Below are 23508 nucleotides of genomic sequence, written 5' to 3' on the forward strand. Positions count from 1 at the left end.
ATTAGAGACCTTCTTACAGCCTTTCAGTACTTAAAGGGGGCTTAGAAGAAAGATGGAGAGGAACTTTTTACCAGGGCCTGTATTGACAAGACAAGGGGTAATGGTTTTAAACTGAAAGAGGGGAGATTCAGGTTAGATATAAGGAAGAAATTCTTCCCCATGAGAGTGGTGAGAAACTGGAACAGGCTGCCCAGAGAAGCTGTGGGTGCCCCATCCTGTGAGTGTTCAGGACCAGGTTGGACAGAGCTTTGAGCAACCTGGTCTAGTGGAAGATGTCTCCTCCCATGGTAGAGGGGTTGGACGGATCACATTTAAAGGTCCCTTCCAACCCAAACCCTTCTATGATTCTCTGATTCTATGATCTTTGTGATGATGGGATCATTGTACACAAGAAGCTTTTTATTTAGACAAAATCTATTAACCAAAGACAAAAGTTAACATATTAATGCAGGCCTTTCATCTCTGTGTGGTAACACAGACAGTATCTATGTTACAGATAGTTCTGCCATATTTTCTTTGTTGGGACTTTGCAAGACTTTGAAACGTTTAGGAACGAATGGTGACATGGAACAGTCGATTCACTTGTGCAAGGGGAAGGAGAACATCCAGAAGAGCTGTAGCACTTCCAGGCTACCACTTCTGTCCTCAGGTGTTTTAAAATACCCAGAAGAAAGGTTCGTAGCCTTCCTGCTACACGCATAACAATGCCAACTTCTTCACTTCTATTGTCTTGCTGTAAGGATGATTTATAAGCAATGAATTCCTGCAAAGGAGACGAGGGGAAACAATGTCCTTTTGGGGAAACAATGGCATGTGTTCCTAAGAGTTTGTGTGGCACTTTTAGACTGTGATATCCAAAGGACAGAGCAAGTCAAATGATCTGGTGAAAACCAAAAACCAAAAACACTGGCTCAATTCATACAAGTTCATTGTAATATGAAGGTATCTGGTAGGTGGAGTTGGGGTTGAGCATTAGGGCCAGCAGAGGCACAGGGACTGCTTGCTGTCTGAGATTACCCAGAACAGTTGTCATTTTACTTTCAACTACAAGCATCTGTGTGGTTAAAGGTTGGAACTGAAGCCCCTGAGCTGTGTAAGAGCTCAGCGGCCCCACTTCGGTCCATGGAGAGGTCCAGCTGGGATGGCATTCGCAAGCACAATCCGTACTGAGCTTAGCACAAAAACTGCTGGTCGAGGGGTGTGTGAGGTGCCTGTTAGGGCTTGTGGACCTCTGAGCATAGAGTGAGTGAAGTGAATTAACACACAATCGCGTTTTAATGGCCAAAGAAGTGAATTGAATCAGTCCTTTAATGTGCTGTAGATCTCTTTTTGCTTTCCGTGAAGTAGAAACAACAGATTCCTACCTGATGAGGCTTGATGAGGTTAATAGCTACGAAGTACCCAGGTACTCTGACAGCGAGGGCCGTATGAACACAAAGATATTATGCAAACATAGCAATGCCAAGTGCTTGATGCAAATTCCTCGCTCCCAGTCTGATTTCCTTTCTTCCCTTGCACAGTTTCTCTGCCAAAAACATGAACTCCTTTCAGATGATAAAAACACTGGCCACCCTGCCTAAAGTATCCTGGTTGGTAGCGTTCCATTTGGTATGTGTACCTGTATAAAAATGTTTGAGTTTCGAACAGGTCCTCAGGAGACCTTCCTTGCTGTGCGTCCTGGCTGTTTGGGGGTTTTAAGCAAGTATTTTCTTTTTTAATGGTTAAGACTTTATTAACAAACCCGGTCCCTGCTTACACACTAAAAGGACAGTTTTGGTCTTCTTATGTTTTGTGATGTTGTAGTAGTGCAAAGTTATTCATGTTAGTAAATGGTGGATGACCTAATTGAGACTGAAGTGGAAAAATCACTGATTTTACTCAATTGCCTAAACGTGCTGGGTTTGGAGAACTACTCAGATTACTTTTCAGTCCTCTTGAAAAGACTGTTTGTGATGCAGAGGTTTAAATAAACTAACCACTTGTCCCTGACAGTGTTTGCCAAGTTCAGATGTATCTTTGTGAGTAAAATGAGAACTGTAAGCCATGGAAATGCTCTTTCTTAGCTGGTTTTGTTTATGTTAAGTGGCTGTGATGCTAGTGCCATTGTACAGTTCCTTGGAGAAATTCTACTGTAAAATATCAAGGCATTACCTTAAAAAAGAAATGTCATTCCAAGCGTAGCAAATATCGGATCATTTAGCCGTGGAGAGCCTGAAGCTAAACTGGATACTGATTGAATATGAAATGTTTATGTTGGGGACAGAAGAACTGATACGGGAAGGCACATTCTTTTGCTTTATATTTTCAAGGGGCAAGGATTAGTTGTATAAGCATATGATTTTCTGTACTCCTCATACATGTGTTTGCTTTTGAAGCATTCTGTCTTGTTCCTTAACTTCGCTTGTCTTTATGCAAAGCCTTGAAATAGATTCACGTGTGCACTTTGCGTGGCTCAGAAACCTACAGAGAGCTGTGCCCTGATATCACACAAATCTAAACGGCGCTGCTCATTTGCAAATCTTGAGGATGCGTCTTTGATCTGAATAGGAGACGCTGAGTTGTACTCAGGAGTGCTCAGTCATAGGCGCTCGCACAAAGGCACGTGTGCAAGATGGGTCTTACACTACCTCAGTTTTTCCTTGGTGTTATTCAGGAAAAAAAACTGTCAGCGGTATCTATAAGAGCTTCTGGGTATCATTGGTAGGTAAAAAAATTTTAAAAAATAAAACAATAAAAAAAACCCCACCTGTATAATATGCTATGAATACAGCAAAACATCCAGAATGCAGTTCCGTAGGTTTTATAGGTATGTTGATAAATATTAATCCTTGTATTTCTGTGTTCACCACATTGTCACCCGAGCCTTGGGAGCAAGCCCTAGGGAGCTGGTATGCTAGAGCAGCAGGTTGTCTGATTATATGAATCCTATTCTTGTCCTAAAGCAATGCCCACTAATAAGGTGTTGGAACGAGGGTTTAGAAAGTCCCCCTGTAGTTCTGCACCTCTCCCAAACAGAAAAAGATGACTTTTCTCATTGCTCACCACAGCCATGCACCTGTTTGGCCTAAACTGGCACCTGCAGCCGATGGAAGGGCAGATGTATGAAATCACGGAGGACACAGCCAGCAGTTGGCCAGTGCCAACGGACGTCTCCTTATATCCCTCGGGGGGCACAGGGTTAGAGTTACCTGACAGGAAAGGCAAAGGAGCCAGTGAAGGTACGGTTGGTGTCTGTCCATGTTGTGAGTCTTCTGTCCGCCTCTGAACTCCAGCCATCCAATCGCATGTTCCATTACCCTCAATGCTGCCATCATCGGGTGCTTCTTCTAGTCTTTCACATCTAGAACTAATAGTCGTCAGTCTCGTTTCCATGTGTTTCTAAGTTTCATACCCTTCTGTCGTCCACTAATGCGATTAAACTGTGTGCAAGCCTCACCGTACATCTAAGGCATTCTCAAGATGATCCCTCAGCACCATGTAGAATCAGAATTATTTGGGTTGGAAGGGACCTTCAGAGCGCAGCTGGTCCAACCCCTGCCATGAGCAGGGACACCTTCAAGTAGATCATCGAATCAGAGAATAATTTTGGTTGGAAGAGACCCTTGGGGTCATTGAGTCCAACTGTAAAATCATAAAGATCAGGTTGCTAAGAGCCCCGTCCAGCCTGGCCTGGGATGTCTCCAGGGATGGTTCATCCACCACCTCTCTAGCCAACCTGGGACAGACTCTCACCACCCTCACTGTAAAAAATTTCTTCCTCATGCCTGGCTTGAATCTCCCCTCTTTTAGGGGACAGCCTACAGAAGACCACCATGAAAACCCTGCCTCGAGTGGCTGTTTTCATGGGAAGAAACTATGTCTTGAAAATTAAATGATTCCTGGACAGTTGGATCAGGCTTTCTCTACAACAGCACAAAAATGTTTGAGTTTGCCTACTCGTTGTCACCCAGTCCCAAACGTCTTGAGGACCAAAATATCTACTAAGAGCTATTACACTGTGAGTTTTGGCCCTTCAGAATTGGACGCCTCTTTGCAAAAGTAGCCACATAAGAGTCTCCACAAGTTATCAAAACATTGAAAGCTTGCAATTTTAACTGAAATGAGAAGCAACTAATGGGTTGACAATTCAGCAGTGCCTTATCCTGCAGCTTGACATCTTACCATGCTTTGGATAGAGATGGCACTGCCAAAAGTACCTGTAAGCCCTGCAAAGGAGAGGTGGTTTATCCCTCCCAAGACTTAGCTGAAGAAATTAAATACAATTTTTCAGAAAGCTCTTTTGTTTGTGTGTCATCTTCTTTATAGGAGGTTAACAGATTCCAGTAAAATTGAAGTAATTGGCTGCTTTGGGTAGTTATTTTGGGGAAGGAACTTTTGTGGGTAAGAGATAAGAAGTGTGCTACTGTTCTGGCAGCTCATTGAATTCAAAAGTTTCCACCGAGTTCCCTAGACTTTGGCTGAGAGCCTATGTTTACATGTTTAACTTAAATTAATTGTATTATTTTTTCTCTTTAAGAGCTTATCTGTCTTTATTAGTCCAAATAATGGCCATAATTATGTGTGTTCCTTATAACAGTGCATTTACTAGCAACTGATGGCTGACATCGGGTTGCTACAAGGAAAGATCCGCTAAGCAGATTATTCTCAGCAAACCTTACTGGTCCAGCAAGCTGCAGATATCCCTGCTGTTGCCTTCAAAAATAGTTCATGACAGATCCCTTTTTGTTCCCCCTCTAACTTGCCATATGTTTCATCTCTAGTTTTGATCTGTCCGTTTCCTCTTAAAAGTCAAAATGAAAGCAAATGGATGCATCCGAAGCTGCCGTCCAAATCAAAGGCCTCCACTTGATTTCTTTTTCAGCCACGCTTACGGTGACACCCGTAGAAGTTATAAATGCTGCCAAAAAGCTCTGTTAAAAGAGGAATCTGGGAATCCCTCTAGTTATGTCAGCAGGAGACCCCTCAAGTTAATGCTTTGTATAGATCTTAGAGAATCTGTAGGCTTTACAGGAGAATATCTTGTCCTGAATAAGGACCACATCAGAACATCCTTATTGCAGAAGTAACACTGTCCAACCTTAAAATGCATCTCTCTCACCATGGGGTGACTATGCAACTAATTCTGGACTAGAAGTGTTGCATTTACCTGTGTTTTAAGCCCATCGCTGTTTAGCAAAGCATTTAATCACGTGCTTACATTCAAGCATGTGATTAACTGTGATTGAAGTTAGAGAAATGCAAGTGTATTCTCAAGTGGTTTGGTCAGTCAGGGTACCTTGCTGTCAAATAAACAAGCAGATTCGGCAAGGCCTGAAATGAAATAGTCCATTTTGATATCCAAATAGATTAGGAATAGTTGCTACAGCAACTAAAAAGTTCAAGGTAACATGTGGGAAAGAGCAAAGCGCTTGACAGCCCAATTAAGAATTCAGACCTGAAGTTAATTTGAAGGAGTCAGATATTCTGATTAAAACCTAATTTGTGATTAGAAGCTGAAATGACTTTCTTATTGTACTTTCTTTATGAAGTATCCAGTCCGTAGAGCCTGATCTTATTGTGAGCTAAAACGGATGAAACATGGATGGATTTCAAGGACCGAGTTCAGCCTGGAGAAAGGAGCTGTTATTTGGATTCTTATACCAAACATCAACCGCTGGCACCTCAAACAAACAGCTTCTCAGCCATACAACTGTCCACCAAGAGGAGACATCAACTTTGTAATTATCTGTACAAGCAATTATTTCTGTGAAATTGTCTTTTTCAGTCGCAGGAGCTGCTCTCCACACAAGTGGAGTACGGTCCGGGCTCATTTTCTCCAGGCTGTCTCTTGCATAGCAACATCTATCACGTTAAATTCTCACCTTCCCTGAGTCACTCCGAGGCACAATCTTTATTAATGAACAATCAAGGAGCATATCAAATACTTTAGGTTTTCATTTACATTTCTAAGAATCTACAAAACATGTCAGTAGTAATCAGAAAAAACATATCCTTCATTTGAACAAAAACGTGATGTTTTAGCTCTTCCTTTTTTAATAGAATTCTGAATCTTTTCATCTTACAATAACGGAATAAGAAACTTTACACGAAGACATGGGAACTGTTTCCTTTAATCCTGGCAGTGTGAAAAGTGATTTTTAGTATGCCAAATAAATATTAGCAACCCAGTTGATAAAGTAATCCCCTTTGGATTCAAGCTAGTTGATTTTCATTGTACAGTTGTACATTTCCAATTATATGGAAAGAATGTCCATTTACCTGAGCTGCTTCTGGCTATCTCTATTAATATACAATTTGACTAAAATAGAGAAAAACTCAGCAGATTTTCCCCCTGTATTTATTTGAATGAGATGAACAAAGATAAATGAGGATCTTATAAAATGGCCAGTAGTTTTTTTTTTATATGAACATGTATACACCTTTGGCTTTCTGTCCCGCTCCAACAGTGTAGTTAAGCAGCTGCTCACTTTAAACCAGGGGTTAGTCTTATTCAAACCAAAAGTTCTGCTAAAAGATTTTCCATCAGTAAAAAAACAAATATTAATTCTCAATTGAACAAAGAAACACCTTCAGAGACTTATTTTGCTAACAGTTAATAGGCACATAATTTCTATATGGATTTTCCGACAGCTAACAATTTACATCTGTTTCTCCTGGAGACTTTATGTTGGAATGGTATATGGAGAAGTTTAAGGAAATGTTATAATTTATATTATAAAATATTAAAGGGAATATTATAATTTGAACCAATAAAATGAAAGATGGTTCTACCAATCACCTTTTCAACATAGCAATTAAATTCCGAGACTATTTCACTTGAATTCACGGTGGGTGGCAAAAGATATTTTTGTTTCCCATTTCCCAAATGTAGGTTGTGGAACAAAAACACCTCACAATGTGATTTCCCTACAAAACATTGTCTGTTCCCGAAAGTTTCCTTCTTGTTTTGTTAGAACTGCTTGATCTGTGAAACACAGAGTAGTGCGCTGTGATGGCACAAAGATGACTAATTTATTTGAAGTTCTAAAATTAATAAAATTGTTGGTGACATGATGTTTTCCTTACTAAAGTCAGAATCTTCCAGGTGACACTACTGCAAACTTTTGAACTTGAAGTGTCTTTAAATAAAGGCTGTTTGCTGAGCAGTTGCTTTCTTCATTGGCTTCATGCCCAGCAGTTGAAGCCATGGCCACTGCCTATAGCAAAGCCCCAAAACACAACATTCTGAGATTTGCTTTTCCATTCTGCCCCTCATTCCCTGGGCTGCCTTTGGGTCCCCATTATTTGAAGCAGCCACCAGTTTCAAGGGCTGTGAGTGAGTGAATTCCCAACCTGGCATTTCTCAGGTGTGTTTCCAGGGATGCCGAACTCCCCGCTGACTCCCTGGGACATTACGGGACATACCGGTTGCCATCCAGCTGCTCTCCAGCCTGGTGGTCGCTTCAAAAAGCTGGACTGAAACCCCACTAAAACATCTCATGTTTCTTAGTACTTACTATCCAAGCACAGGGTGTGATTTCCTTCGTTTTTCTCACTCCGTTTCTTTTCCTTTAGAATTTTTTTTGGACTGTTGAACAAATTTCAAATACTTTTACAACTGTCAAGAATTAATTTAATAGAGAAACATTTTCCTTTCCCCACTTAGGCATCGTTCATGCCGCTGTTCTCCGCACTACCATTCCATTCTGTGACACATGTCTACCTCACTCTTACTACACTTCTCTTTGCTCATTTAATGATGACTTCTCCATCCGTGAACTTACATTCATTTGGGATATAATGTCAGATGATTTATTCTTATCTTCAGAATGTAATCACACACTCTTTGATGTTATAATTTAAACAAAAGGCCGTTTTTCTCCAGGTTGCTCTTCCCACGTTCGTGTTTTCAAACAAAACAGTTACTGAAGCCAGGAATAACCCTGCTGGTTTTATTCCCATAATCGTATGGATCGGCTACACAAAGTGCTCTGGAGACCTCAGGACACTAATAGACTGTTTCTCAAGATCGACGTTGCAGATACTGGTATGACTGGATTACTTTTAAGATCTAAAGCTAATCTAAGATTTTTGTTCCTGTGTTTTGGCAGGAAAGCCCAGTAGTTTCTTTCCAGACGACAGTTTTATAGACTCGGGAGAAATTGATGTGGGCAGACGAGCCACACAGAAGATCCCTCCGGGTATCTTTTGGAGATCTCAGGTGTTCATCGACCACCCAGTGCATCTGAAATTCAATGTGTCCTTAGGAAAGGCCGCTCTGGTTGGCATCTATGGCAGAAAAGGCCTCCCGCCATCACATACGCAGGTAATGGGACCTCAATTAAACAATACCTGTCTTCAATTGTATATTCTAATTGTTTCTTATGATTTCAGCTATTTCTATCAAGAATTTGTTGCACCCTTGCAAGATGTTAAAGAGAAAGAGAATCACGTCACAATTATAAGATATTTACATGCATTGGGCTGTGGGCAGCAAAATGCCAGAGGAGGAAAAGGATTTTGTGGTCTGGCGGTCGCTGAGGGTATAAGCTGGTTGCTCATGGAAATGTGAGGTGCCACCTTCTCCATCCAGTGCCCCTCGCAGCAGCAACCACGCTCAAACTATCACAGAATCCCAGAATGTCAGGGATTAGAAGGGACCTGGAAAGCTCATCCAGTGCAATCCCCCATGGAGCAGGAACACCCAGATGAGGTTACACAGGAAGGTGTCCAGGCGGGTTGGAATGTCTGCAGAGAAGGAGACTCCACAACCTCCCTGGGCAGCCTGGGCCAGGCTCTGCCACCCTCACCATGAAGAAGTTTCTTCTCAAATTATAAGTGGAACCTCTTGTGTTCTAGTTTGTACCCATTACCCCTTGTCCTATCACTGGTTGTCACTGAGAAGAGCCTGGCTCCATCCTCCTGACACTCACCCTTTATATATCTGGAAACATTAATGAGATCACCCCTCAGTCTTATCCAAGTTCAAGAGCCCCAGCTCCCTCAGCCTTTCCTCACACGGGAGATGCTCCACTCCCTTCAGCATCCTTATTGCCCTATGCTGGACTCTCTCCAGCAGTTCCCTGTCCTGCTGGAACTGAGGGGCCACAACTGGACACAAGATTCCAGATGTGGTCTCCCCAGGGCAGAGTAGAGGGGCAGGAGAACCTCTCTGACCTACTGACCACCCCCCTTCTAATCCACCTCAGGTACCATTGGCCTTCCTGGCCACAAGGGCCCAGTGCTGGCTCATGCTCATCCTGCTGTCCCCAGGACCCCCAGCTCCCTATCCCCTACACTGCTCTCCAACAGGTCATTCCCCAACTTACACTGGAACCTGGGGCTGTTCCTGCCCAGATCCAAGACTCTACACTTGCCCTTGTTCTATTTCATTAAATGTTTCCCCGCCCAACTCTCAGCCTGTCCAGGTCTCTGATGGCAGCACAGCCTCTGTCGTGTCAGCCACTCCTCCCAGCTTGGTGTCACCAGCAAACCTGCTGACACTCACTCTATTCCCTCGTCTAAATCATTGATGAATATATTGAACAATACAGGCCCCAGTACTGACCCCTGAGGCACTGCCCTAGATACAGAAAAACTATATCAGAAAAAACCCTCTCTTAAGCATTGTCCTCTATATCTCAGGTCTGTCTCCCTCTTCCAGCCTCTGCCTTTCCCCTCTCATGGTGAGAGCAGCAAGACCTCAGTCTCTCAGCCCCATGGGAGCAAGATTCATTGTCACCTTCTGTGCTGTAAAAACCTTGTGCCAATGCTTCACATTTTGCATCTTGACTGTCAGATTGGACTGAGATTGGTCATGGCCCAATACAACCAAAGAAAATAAAGTTTTTACATAAAGCTTACTTAAGCAGAAATCAAGATATAGTTTTCATTCCGTAGGACTAAAATGAAAACAGTTGCTTTTCTTGAGACACCTTGGCAAAAGCTGTGGCAAGAAATCGCTTTCTGGGACAATCTCTGGAGAACCATCCCCTTAAATAAGGATTTTATACATTATTTTCTCTACTTTCCACTTCATTTTCTAAGCTGCTTTCAACCAGATTGATTAATATATCCAGACATAACTCTCATTCGCAATGTAAACATCTTACTCCCACTAGTTATCAAAGTATTACCAGGATTATATTAATGTTGTACATTACCCACGCCCTCCATTATTAACTGAAAAGCTGAACAACCAACACAGCTATTTGGGATTTATAGAAACACCCTGCCTTTGTTTTCTTTTCAAGCAAGCAAATATATTTATTACAATCTTTCCGGGTAATATGGTATTTTCTACATATTAACACACCTGCAACCTATTTATCTCGAAGAGGTGTCATAAATCTACACTTTCTCTGCCTACTTTTCTACAGAATTAAAATACTTCAATAGGATCAGCAGGTCATAAATTCAGTGACACAGTAGTGCTGTTATTGCCCATTTTTAATCAGTCTCTTTTTATGGGGAGATTCAGATGTTTAAAACTTCAAACTCCTATTTTATTTAAATAAAAAACTCAAGTCATGGTCACATAATACTAACTGTAGATCGGAATTCTATATAAACTCCGATTTTACTTGTTTGTTTTCATTATTAATTTCCGTTATGGAACAGGAGTTACTACATGAATAGTTTCAATTGCTGTGGCAGGATGCAAACCCCCTTCTCTCCCCCTCCCTCCTTCATCATGGATGAAGTAGACCCATCTACCTCTCTCTCTGCTACTTGAGACTGACACCTTATTTTGTTTGGCCCCAGAGCACCCTGGCCAGGGCCATTAGGAGAAGGGAGTGCCGAGGCGCCACTGAGCCGCTGGGCACCCACGGCCAGTGTGGGGGATGTTTGGAGGCTTCAGGGGCACCCACAGCCAGTGTGGGGGTGCAGAGAAGCTTCTGGAATGCCTACAGTCAGGTCTGATCAGCCTATAAAAAACAGGATTCTCGTCGAGACTCTGCCCATTGTCGCGGGTCTCTCGGAGCACGAGCAAGATGCTGCCGCTGAGAGCCCCCCTCCCCGGGATGGAGACTCAGTTTGCCTTGCCACCACGGGTGTGAGTAAAACTTCTCGCAGGATTGCGAGTGTATTTATACTTTCTGTGCACATATGCACGTGTAACTTTCCGTGCTCCATATGAGCGCGTGTAAAATTAATCCTCGCAGGATTGTATCTACTTTCTGTGCACATTTGCACGTGTAACTTTCTGTGCTCAATACGAGCACATGTATACATTATTTCCTCGCACAATCGCGAGTGTATTTTCCTCCCGTGCTTCCACATAAGCACGTGCAATATTCCGTGCACATTTGCACGTGTATTTCTCCTCGCAGGTTTGCGAGTGTATTATAAATTTACCCTCGCGGGATTGCGAGTGTACACTTTCCGTACTCACTACGAGTACGTGTATCCCATTAAAATAATCTCACACCATGTACAGGCAAGTGTGGACTCTTCCCGGACTCAGGGACGGCTCTGGCATTGTTTTGGTGATGCCACGTGCATGCACACTGTGGACCGCCTGAATTATTAGTTGCTGCCCCTTAATAATTTTCCTCAACTGATATCTGAACCTGTATTCAAGTCACTTTGGAGTGCTAAAACCTTTTTTCTCACCGGTTTTTATAAAAGTTGTTTTGGACCCTGTTGTCCCTTAAACTAACCTTGGGGTGCCTCCGTGACAATTGCTTAAAGAATAAATATAAAATTTAACACCTAAACCTCAAACCTATTGAACTTAAAGCAAAATCTTTCAATGTAGCAGGCCACTACACCCAACCATAATAATCTTTTAAGTAATTAAGAAGCCCACACTGGCTTCACCATTGCTGCTGTTTTTTCTTTAACGTAATTTTTCCTGGGATATTCAAAGTGACTTGTCAGTGTCAGGACCTTTCCCATTTAAAACAATGTGGTTCTGTGTCAGTTGAAGCCTCAGCTGAGAATGAGACGTTAAATGTGGGATGTGGCACGTGTTTGTGATTATTACATACTGGAGGAGGTGATACACTTGCTCAGAGTCCTTTTAAATGCTGGTTTTTGTCTTGCCACTAATTGAGAGCTACCAAATATATATTAAAAAACATCATAATCTGGACCAAAACATCACCAAAAATGACCAGAGATACTTTTTTATTCAAACAATAAAAACACGGTACACTAACAGAAACAGATCCTAAAGCCTACCCTATTCTGAAGAAAAAATGAAACTGCAGATATTGAAATAATATTTATATATTACTTGTTAATATTCAATTTAGTTTGGAAATGATCCATTTTCCTAGATTTATTATTTTATAAACCCACTGTCAATTAAAACATTGTTCTCCTTTGATATATTTTTGTATGATGTTTAATCCGTAGCATTTAGTCTCACCATAGTTTGTCTCAGGAGTCATTAAATAGGTAACCTGTTTTCTGTGTTGAAATGTCAAACTTGTTTCTCATAGTTAATATATTATAAATATATACACAAATCTTTTCTTTTGCATAATCCAGAGTATCTGCTGCATAACATAAATCTACCCAATGAGGTTTATATGCCCAAATTTTATAAGGATTTTCATAAATAAGGCTTTGATAAAATGTTTGCTTAGAGTAGTGATACAGTCTCACCCAGAAGGACTTAAAACAGGATCAATTATTTTTCCCCAGCCTATCTAGTTGATGGCAGGAGTAAAATTCTAGCTGACACTCAGGTTTTCTTCTCTGTTAGATGATTAGATATTTATTCTGTATAGATAAAGCACCTTCTGTAGTACAGCCCTTAATGTAGTCTATTATCTTTTGGGATCTTTGCATTGATCCCAAAGCTGTCAACCCTTAGTGGATATTCCCGAATCTGGTAAAATGCTAAAAGTCATTTTTATCCATCCTAGAAGAACAAACTACTCCAGATTCTCTTTGTTAAACTTTCTCTGCCTCTGGTGATCGGCCTTATAGTCGAGGCTGCCAACAACCATGGACACTAAAAAGAAAGAAGAAAGTGTAAGCTCCACATTCCTTTAGTGGTAGAAACAGAGCCTGCAGGAGCATAAAATAGTTCGCTATTAGCTAAAGGTATTTCTTTTCATTCATCTCAACAAATCATAATAAAAGTTACAGAATTTTATTATGGTCTATTAGATTTTATCTTCCTAGATCAAATCATTTTTTTAAACTCATTTTAACCTAGGCCAAATTTTGTTAAATCATAAATTTCAGGGATTGGCCATCACAGCTTGTGGGAGGTATTTTTCCATTTGTACAATTTCAATTTATTAACATGGTATTTTATCTACCATTTCCTTGCTTGCAATAACTTTAACTGCATATTAAAAATCTCTGAATGTATCAGATTGCAATAAAGCACAGTCCGTTTGTGGTTCAATTAATATTTACAAATAGTAACTAGTAATTTTGCAAAGGCATCAACATCCACAGCAGCATCTTGCAAACATTTATAAAAAATAAAGTTTCACTTTTGGCAGGAAAGCCCAAATGAGCCCAACCCAGATTGGACCATAAAAACAGGAGCTCAGCATAGCTGGGTGCCTTGAAGTTGTTTTCATGTCACTAAGCTTTAATATGTAGTACGGAGCAAGAAATCATAGAATCATCTTGATTGCTCAAGATCATCAAGTCCAAACATTAACCCAACTCTGGTACTAACCCATGTCCCTAAGAACCTCATCTCTGTGTCTGTCCAACCCTCCAGGGATGGTGACTCCACCACTGCCCTGGGCAGCCTGTTCCAATGCCCCACAGCCCTTTGGGGAAGAAATTGTTCCCCACATCCAACCTCAACCTCCCCTGGCGCAACTTGAGGCCATTTCCTCTGCTCCTGGCGCTTGTTCCTGGGGAGCAGAGCCCGACCCCCCTGGCTCCAAGCTCCTTCCAGGCAGTTCAGAGATCAGAAGGTCTCCCCTCAGCTCCTGTTCTCCAGGCTGAACCCCCCAGGTCCCTCAGTCACTCCCATCACACTTGTGCTCCAGCCCCTTCCCCAGCTCCGTTCCGTTCTCTCAACTCGCTCCAGCACCTCAAGGCCTTTCTTGGTGTGAGGGACCCAAAACTGACGCTGAGATTCGAGGTTTGGTCTCCCCAGTGCCCAGCACAGGGACGGTCACTGCCCTGGGTCTGCTGGCCACACCAGTGCTGATGCATTTCAGGATGCTGGTGGCCTTATGGATGTCCTTAGGGCACAATCCACAGCACATTTCTTAGATATCAACTTTAGGATGAGGCAGATTGCATTCTAGAACTGTCTGTTTCTTTAATTGCAGTCCAGTGATTCTAAAAAACTAATTCAAACTGAGATGGACTTCACCAGTGGTGTCTACACTTACCTGTGCCTTTCCAAGATCTACCCAGTCTGTCCCATCATGCCCCAAAATAGAAATGGAAATATACAGGTTTTTCTTTTACTGGTTTGAACTTCTTCTTTAGACCTGGCCAATGTGTTCCTTGGTCAGACTCAACCCCTTTGAGACATTCCCAGCAACCAAACAACCCTGTGACGTCCTCTGTCCTTCTCAGCTGTCAGTCATGGCCGCGCTGAGAGCCCATGGGGAATCAGCCTGGACAAGAGCTCGTCCTCAGAGGGTCTGCAGATACCTGGCTCACACACTGTCATTCAAACCAACCTCTCACTAGTATCATCATTAACTGAAAATCACTAAATCATTGTATCTTTTCAGAACAGAAACTTGTATTTTTTACTTATATATTTTTAGAGTTTATATGACATTTTTTTATTTTACGTTTTTGCTCCCATATATTTTTATAATTTGTATTTACATTGCATTTTTTTTTTAAATGTCTTTTGTCTTTGACAAAACTAAAGCCCTCAGACACCTGGTGTGAACTGTGGGGTTGACCTATGCAGGGACAGGAGTTGGACTTGATGATCCTTGTGGGTCCCTTCCAACTCAGGACATTCTATGATTCTATGGACTTGAATAGATGCCCAAAGGAATGACCATTGCAGGTGTGCCAGCTTTTACATTCTCAAAAGACTCTTCAGCACCAAGTTGGGGAAATATATATACTTAAATATGGAAAAAAAGCAAGGCTTAAAGCTTATTTCATGTAAAGAGATAATTACAAACACAGTAGTTAAAATACTCTATGGAAAAATTTCATCATTTCATGTGCAAGCTACATCATATATAGCTTATTTCTCAAAACGTTGTTGGGAATAAACACTTTCAATTTTTTTTAACTTTAACAATGACTGCAGAGGAAAAGAACTTGTCATCAGGTCCTTATCTTGGCTGACTTTGAAGACTATACCAGACAATAATATAAAAGAAGTTTGTTACAGTAAAGACAAAAGGGATAAGAAGCCTAAATATTGTTGCCACACTCAGCCAACACTCAGCAACCATTCAGTGCAGCAGCATTTACGGGTACAAAAATAAGTGTTGTTGCTATTTCTGCCTGTTTTCCTCCTTCCTGCCAAAAACTACGAGCTTATTTGACCAACTGGATTAGAGAAGCAAAACCAAATGATTCAGGGAATGGAAAATCTGGGCAGTGCCCCAGCTGCTGGATTCTGCTCCCAAGGTGTCCAGTTCACTTAAACACACAATAAAAGTCAGATTAGATAAGGTTCACTTAACATTTGTGATGTCTGCTTTGCTTTATCTGGCTCTTCCCATTAATATATTACCAGACAAAATACAATTATCGTAGAAAGTCAGTGTAAAGTTATTTAAAGAGGGAACCATAGGCAGTTGCAATACTAGTAGCAAAATCAAAGCAATTGTTCAGCAGAAGTTACCCTGGCAATAAATAAATATGTCCTTTTGAGGAAAACTTCCAAAAGCACCCTCCTAAATAGGACTTTTATAAATTGCTTAATTTCTTTTTGATCTTTATCTTCTCTGATCTTTTAACCACTTTTTGCTATTGCTTTCAGATAAAATCCTTGCTGGCTAAGCAAAATACTTCTGCAAAACCTCTACCAGAATTTACTTACAGATGCCTCTTATCTTTTCCTTGGTGACCTGTAGCAACTCTGGCAAACAACCCGGTTAGGCTAGATATGTTTTTCTCTCTATTTTCCTTATTAGCCAAGGCACAAAGAAGCTAACAAATCAGCTTCTTATCATCATGCTTATGGTGCAATTTAGTCATGGTCCCTGGACCTACCTCATGTTTTTCTCATTTCTGCAGAATGAGAACACATCAGCAGGGTCAATATGCCCCAAGTCATGTTCTAAATAAAGATGATTTCTTGATTCATGTAATTACAGAGAAATACATTCATATCCTAGCTATTTCCAAAATGATTGCTTGCAGGTGGTCCAGGAACGTACTTGAATTACCAGAGAAAATCCTGTTTATGATGCTTCTGTAGACCTGGAGCGAGAGACTGAGCTCGAGGAAGCCTGAAATACGCACAGACATCACTCTTTTTTGTGTTGCAGTTTGACTTTGTCGAGCTCCTTGATGGAAGACGTCTACTGACGCAGGAGGCGAGAAGCTTAGAAGGACCTCAGCGGCAACACAGAGCTTTCGTGCCCTTGTCCAGCCACGAGACGGGCTTCATCCAGTATTTAGATTCAGGAATATGGCATCTGGCCTTCTACAATGACGGCAAGGAGTCGGAAGTGGTTTCTTTTCTTACGACTGCTATTGGTAAGGATTTCCTGGATTATTCCTGAACTCCTAAATATGCCTTGAGGCCAAGTATTAATGCGCGTACTCAAATGAGAGAATGTTTGTAAGGGATTGTATATAGCAACGAGCTGAATATTGTTGGGCCCCACATATCTCCTAAGTATTTTGTAAGCCTTTTCAGTAACTATATCCCTAACGAGATTCTACCCGGGGCCAAAGATGGATAACAAGTTTGACATTCTCTGCTTTATTTTCTTCCCTTGATCTTATTTTTATTTAGTTTTTTTGGTTGGTTGGGGTTTTTTTCTCTTTCTGGAACAGGAATGATTGAAGCAGCACCATGCAACACTTTTCTGTGGCAGTCCTGCCTTTGAGCACCATCGAAATTACTCAAGTTGGAGTTCAGGCAGAGAACCGGGGTTAAAACACCAATAAAGAGCACTGCAACGCTTAGGAGGAGGAACCACAATAACAGGAATCTCTGTTTCTTCTTGCTAACAGAAAGAAGCTGATATTTCTTAAGAACAAATTAATTTAAAAGGCCTTTCAGCTTCTCTGGAAGTAGAGTGCCCTGCCAGTTCTGTGCACAGGCACCGATTTGTTGCTGTCCAAGAAGGAAAAGATGCTGCCTGTGGGCTGCTTGACAGTCCAGCACACCGAGTATTCTTCCTCCACCCTGTAAATGTCAGAATCTGTTGCAGATTCAATAATATTTAGTTTAAAATTTTACTGATTTGCTAAAACCATTCACGTGCTCAAATTCATTTGGTTGCAATTTAAAGATTGCTCCATATAACTAGCACTCAGCTTTCTTCTAGCCACAGTGATTGTTTAATGGGCTTCTTTTCTTTGCTGAAAAAAGCAGATTTATTCCAAAGCTTCCATTAATCCCTCTCCCAGAAGAGGCATTGGTGTTGATTCTCAGCTGTCTGCAATAGCTACCTAAGAGCTATGGGCTGTAATTTGTCTTGGCAGGTTAATTAAAAGTTTAAGTCTTATTAAAGTGAAGTCATTACAATCCAAATATTCCATTTTAGAGCTAAATTTTATCTAATGCAGAAGTGGAAACACTGCTATAATACTTTTGTGTTAAATTTGAAACCTGGAAATGCAGATGTTCAGTCCTGCTCGCCATTAAGCAACACCAGAAATAGCTGCATGTTAGCTTGGGAAATTGAAGTCTTGCTGTATAGAATGTGGATTTACTTCCATTTAGTATACTTTAGCAATTTAAATTTTTGCTTACACTGGCCACCTTCTGCCCAGAAGAACCTCCAGGTATTCGATGAAAGGGACTTTTTTCCTTGTCTAAGGATTTCTTCCATTTAAAGTATCCCATCACAGGAAAATCGGTAAGGCTTTCAGAGCAGAAAACGCTTTTAAAGCAGTCACTAGTTGTTCTTGTTTCCAAAGTGATGCTAAGTGTAGTAGACAGACATTTCTCTTGGCCTCGTGGCATATACGTAGGCAAAGAAAAAAAATAAGAAAGAAAACATTCTTAATTTGCCTTTGGACAGTAGGGGAGTGGTGTGTGGGAGAAGCATGTCAGATTGTCTTTAAGGCAATCCTGTTTTTTTTGTTTAGGTACCTTCATGACCACATGATAAGCAGAACAGTCCATGATATATAGTCCATGATACCTGTATCTAGTGCAGTGCCTCAGGGGTCAGTACTGGGGCCGGTATTATTCAGTATATTCATCAACTTGGATGAGGGAATAGAGTGACTGTCAGCAAGTTTGCTGGTGACACCAAGCTGGGAGGAGTGGCTGACACGACAGAGGCTGTGCTGCCATCAGAGACCTGGACAGGCTGAGAGTTGGGCGGGGAGAAATTTAATGAAATAGAACAAGGGCAAGTGTAGAGTCTTGGATCTGGGCAGGAACAACCCCAGGTTCCAGTATAAGTTGGGGAATGACCTGTTGGAGAGCAGCGTAGGGGAAAGGGACCTGGGGGTCCTGGGGACAGCAGGGTGACCATGAGCCAGCACTGGGCCCTTGTGGCCAAGAAGGCCAATGGTACCTGAGGTGGATTAGAAGGGGGTGGTCAGTAGGTCAGAGAGGTTCTCCTGCCCCTCTGCTCTGCCCTGGGGAGACCACACCTGGAATATTGTGTCCAGTTGTGGCCCCTCAGTTCCAGCAGGACAGGGAACTGCTGGAGAGAGTCCAGCGCAGGGCAACAAAGATGCTGAAGGGAGTGGAGCATCTCCCGTGTGAGGAAAGGCTGAGGGAGCTGGGGCTCTGGAGCTGGACAAGAGGACACTGAGGGGTGATTCATTCATGGGGATCAATATGGAAAGGGGGAGTGTCAGAAGGATGGAGCCAGGCTCTTCTCGATGACAACCAGTGATAGGACAAGGGGTAGTGGGTTCAAACTGGAACACAAGAGGTTCCACTTATAATTTGAGAAGAAACTTCTTCATGGTGAGGGTGGCAGAGCCTGGCCCAGGCTGCCCAGGGAGGTTGTGGAGTCTCCTTCTCTGCAGACATTCCAACCCGCCTGGACACCTTCCTGTGTAACCTCATCTGGGTGTTCCTGCTCCATGGGGGGATTGGACTGAATCCTTCCAATCCCTGACATTCTGTGATTCTGTGATATATTCCATATATCCCCTGTTGACCTTGAATCATTCTGTGTTTTGGTGCAAGGATGTTTTCTTTTGTTATACAAGAGACCTTTGCTCCGTGTGTGGGGATCACTTTGCCCACTGGCAGCTGTATATCAACACTTATCTCTAGTGTACAGGAAAAACTGTTTAGGTACAAGCTACACACTTTGAAATGCACTTGAGATAAGCAAAAATTTTAGATAGGAAGATGTGGCTTCTTGCCTAGAATTTGGCCAGAGAAGTGCAGCATTTTTCTAAGTACTCTAAAAAATGTAATAGACTTGTCAAGTCAGTACCTTTCTTGTTAGTCTAGATTTCAGCAGCTTGTTTAAAAAAAATAAAAATAAAAATCTGAATAAATGTACTGTAATGCTTCAGAACCTTTCTAGTGTATTCATGAGGTCTGGCAAGACACGACTGCTGGGTTTTAAGCCTATAAATACTATAGTACTGTGGTGTTATAATTTTCCTCGGTGCCAGAGTAAAGAGGATACAGCAACCTGACACAGTGTTTATGAACCAGGGTGTAAAATTGCAATGCCAAACAAATAAATCAGGTCACACGTGACGGCAGCCTTAGATCTATCTGTGTGGGGTGAGGAACCTCCAGAGGAGTTGTGTTGACTTTCAGAGGCAACCTGCCATTTAATTTGATTTCTGTGGTGGCAACACGGAGAAAAATCTGCCTTTATTATTGCGCTGACATAGGGATTGCAGTGAGAGTGCGTTTGAAAAGTACAACTGTGATGCAGGATGAAGTAGGATTTGGTGATCTGAGAAGACGACCAGCAACCTGGAACTCCAGAATTCTGATTGATGTGCAAATTCTGACCCAGCCCAGGCTCACCTTCAGCTGCTCACCATGCAAAACGTGACATTTCCCCAGAGAGGTGGTGGAACTGCTGGGAAAACACATTAAGCATTAATTAATAATCATGAGTAATAGTAGGAAACACAAAATGGATAATGGCAATCACAGAATCACAGAATTGACTGGGTTGGAAAAGACCTCAGAGATCATCAAGTCCAACCCTTAGTACAACTCCAGTCCATTGACTAGATCATGGCACTAAGTGTCATGTCCAATCCCAGTTTAAAAGCCTTCAGGGCCAGTGAGTCCAGCACCTCCCTGGGCAGCCATTCCAATGCCTGACCACTCTCTCTGTAAAGAATTGCTTTCTAATCTCCAGCCTCAATTTCCCCTGCCAGAGTTGAAGCCCATGCCCCCTTGTCCTATTGCTGACTGCCTGGGAGAAGAGACCAATCCCCACCTGGCTAGAACTTCCCTTCAGGTAGTTCTAGAGAGTGATGAGCTCACCTCTAAGCCTCCTCTTCTCCAGACTGAACAAGCCCAGCTCCCTCAGCCTCTCCCCATAGGGCTTGTGTTCAAGTCCCTTCCCCAGTCTTGTTGCTCTTCTCTGGACCTGCTCCAGCACTTCAATCTCTTTCCTGAACTGAGGGGCCCAGAACTGAACACAATACTCCAGGTGTGGCCTCCCCAATGCAGAGCACAGGGGAAGGATCACTGCCCTTGTCCTGCTGACCACGCTGGTTTGGATACAGGACAGGATACCAGTGGGTTTCTTGGCCACCTGGACACGCTGTTGGCACTTGTTGAGCTTCCTGTCCATTAGCACCCCCAGGTTTCTTTCTGCCTGACTGCTCTCCAGCCACTCTGTCACTGCAGGGGGTTGTTGTGGCCAAAGTACAGGACCCGGCACTTGGCCTTGTTGAACTTCATCCCATTGGAATCAGCCCATGTTTCCAGTCTATCCAGATCCCTTTGCAGAGCCCTGCAGATCATGATGGTAAGTTCATAAAGCCAAACTATGCAGTTATTTCTTCTGGCAAACCTCACCCGTGAGTGCGGACTCATCTGAGTAAAGGACTGGAGATTTCACATCAGCAATAAACATGTTGAACAGAAAGAGAGCTGATTTTCCATGTATATCTCCTAAGTTCCAAGAGACTGAACTTTTCAGAGTCAGTAAAATCATTGCAGGCTCTGCATGACAATATCAACTGCAATTACTGTGCAGTGCTTGTCTGGAATGACGTAGCTTCTATTATTCTAGAAAAAAAATGCAGAAAAAAATGGAAAAAAGCATCTGTATTCCCAGTTTGATAACATACAGTTAACTTCATAAATTGTGAGGCTGTCCATCACACGGTTTTAGAAATTGATGTAGCTAAACTAAATCCACTCAGGAACATTAGAACTGATTTTGAGGGCAGGAGACGACAGTTTTCTAAAAGGATGGGGAATCGTCATCACTAAAGAGTTGGGTGATATAAAAAATGTGCCTGCTACATGCCACTGCATGTAAACCTGGGGAGAATGCAGCATCCTAATGCCTATCAGAGCTTATACTTGTGCATAGTACAGGCAGTTCAGGTGGAGGGAAAGAGAGATCATTCTAGGAAACTTTTCATCTTTTAATAGCATTTTTATATCCCATTCCTCTGAATTACGATGCAAGACATTATAAAGGAATGGACAATCAAGGTCTTTCAATAATAAATTAACCTTTTTGTAAATGACATTGCTGGCACTTTGTGAAATTTCTAATAGAAACACGTCTCTGAAAAGCACCTTGTGGATTCACCTCTGCCTGAGAATGGTAATTTATTCAGAGCAATCTTGTATAGATGGAGCAAAATAGTAGGCTGAGGAATCAGCTGGAATCAGCACATCTGAGATGTTGGCCAAAAATCTGCTTGATGGAAGCAAGAAACATCTGAGAGCCTGAAAACAGCTTCTACAGAGTCAGAAAGTGTCTTCCAGCAGCTGTTAGTGCTGAGCTCAGGCAAGCCGGGCTGTGCAGGGCCACTGAGAAATCCAAAAGCAAAGCCAAGGCAGCTGTTGGTGAGACAAGACCGTCTCTGTTTACCAGGACATCACCCAACAAGCAACAGGAATCACGTGGAGAACAGCCGTAATAGGATGCAAGGTTTTATCTCACTTTTATCTTCCGCAACAAACAACACTTAAGAGAATGACCATTGTTCCTCCTGCCCCCTCTGCTATCCCTATGGCACTGGTGAGGCTGCACCTAAAATATCGCGGTCAGTTTTGGCCCCTCACACCAAGAAAGGCCTTGAGGTGCTGGAGCAAGTTGAGAGAAGGGAACGGAGCTGGGGAAGGGGCTGGAGCACAAGTGTGATGGGAGCGGCTGAGGGACCTGGGGGGTTCAGCTGGAGAACAGGAGCTGAGGGGAGACCTTCTGATCTCTGAACTGCCTGAAAGGAGCTTGGAGCCAGGGGGGGTCGGGCTCTGCTCCCCAGGAACAAGCGCCAGGAGCAGAGGAAACAGCCTCAAGTTGCACCAGGGGAGGTTGAGGTTGAATCTGGGGAACAATTTCTTCCCCAAAGGGCTGTCGGACATTGAGACAGGCTGCCCAGGGCAGTGCTGGAGTCACCATCCCTGAAGAGTTGGACAGACACAGAGATGAGGTTCTTAGGGACATGGTTTAGTGAGACTGTTGGGTTAATGGTTGGACTCTATGATCTTGAGGGTCTCTTCCAAACAAAATGATTCTATAACTACTGTGAGCAGTTTCCTCCATCAAAGTGGAAAGCGAGCTGGTTGTGTTATTTATAAGGGACTGCCAGCACCTACAGCACTTTGCAATATACATCAAAAGGCAAGTTCCCTGCCTGCAATACCCAAAAATATAACTCACCCCTGTACAGTCCCCAGGACAGCAGTTCACACACGAGAAGGGGACAACAGAGGAGAACTTCATGGTAGGACTGAGCTTAGAGAGAAGAAATTAAGGGCACAGGTGCAAGTGTGGGACTGGGAACCCTCCTTGAGTTAGAGGTGGCAAGAATGACTCTGCCTTAGCTGTGAGTGAAAATGCCTTTGTGTTTAGCTTGTTCTTGGGAAAGGAAGAGCCTGAGTAACTCAGATTTACTTCCCTTTTTACTGCCTTTGTGTAGGCTAACTTAAACTCTTTCAACTTCCAATTCAGAGAGGATGCAGAAGTGTGATCCTCCTACAGTCTTGAAGCCATTCACATTATCTACACTTGTTTTGCTAATGTCTGGAAAAGTCTAAATTAGTTTCACGTAAATACTGAGGAGTCAGAAGAGTGTGCAGACTAACGGGGTGCGAATCTCTTCTGGCTTACACTTTCTTTTAGCTCCTTAATGCCTGAGTTACTTGACTTAAAACTCCCCATGTACAATTAGATCTTCAGGTCCCTGAATGAGAAAAAGTGATTTTAATGTCCCAGTGACCTTTTCTGAGCTTCTTGGGCTATACCCAACAAAAGAGGACGAAAGTTTAGCAAGTGCTTCGCTGAATCAGGACCCTTT

At 42.5% G+C, this 23508-nt stretch overlaps 1 protein-coding gene across 3 annotated transcripts in view; it reads left to right on the plus strand.

The window, feature by feature from the left end:
• The window catches only part of TENM4 (teneurin transmembrane protein 4), a gene marked incomplete at both ends in the record, with an annotated part of 380135 nt that overhangs the window by 179352 nt on the left and 177275 nt on the right, over positions 1-23508 (plus strand). For all 3 annotated transcript variants that reach the window (XM_080355605.1, XM_080355606.1, XM_080355607.1), the window contains 3 exons: positions 3048-3218; positions 8091-8305; positions 16389-16599. In XM_080355605.1, coding sequence (XP_080211731.1) covers positions 3048-3218; positions 8091-8305; positions 16389-16599 — 597 coding nt within the window. The remainder of the gene's footprint in view (positions 1-3047; positions 3219-8090; positions 8306-16388; positions 16600-23508) is intronic.

Source organism: Nesoenas mayeri, assembly GCF_963082525.1.
Source record: "Nesoenas mayeri genome assembly, chromosome: 1".
Taxonomy (NCBI): Eukaryota; Metazoa; Chordata; class Aves; order Columbiformes; family Columbidae; genus Nesoenas; species Nesoenas mayeri.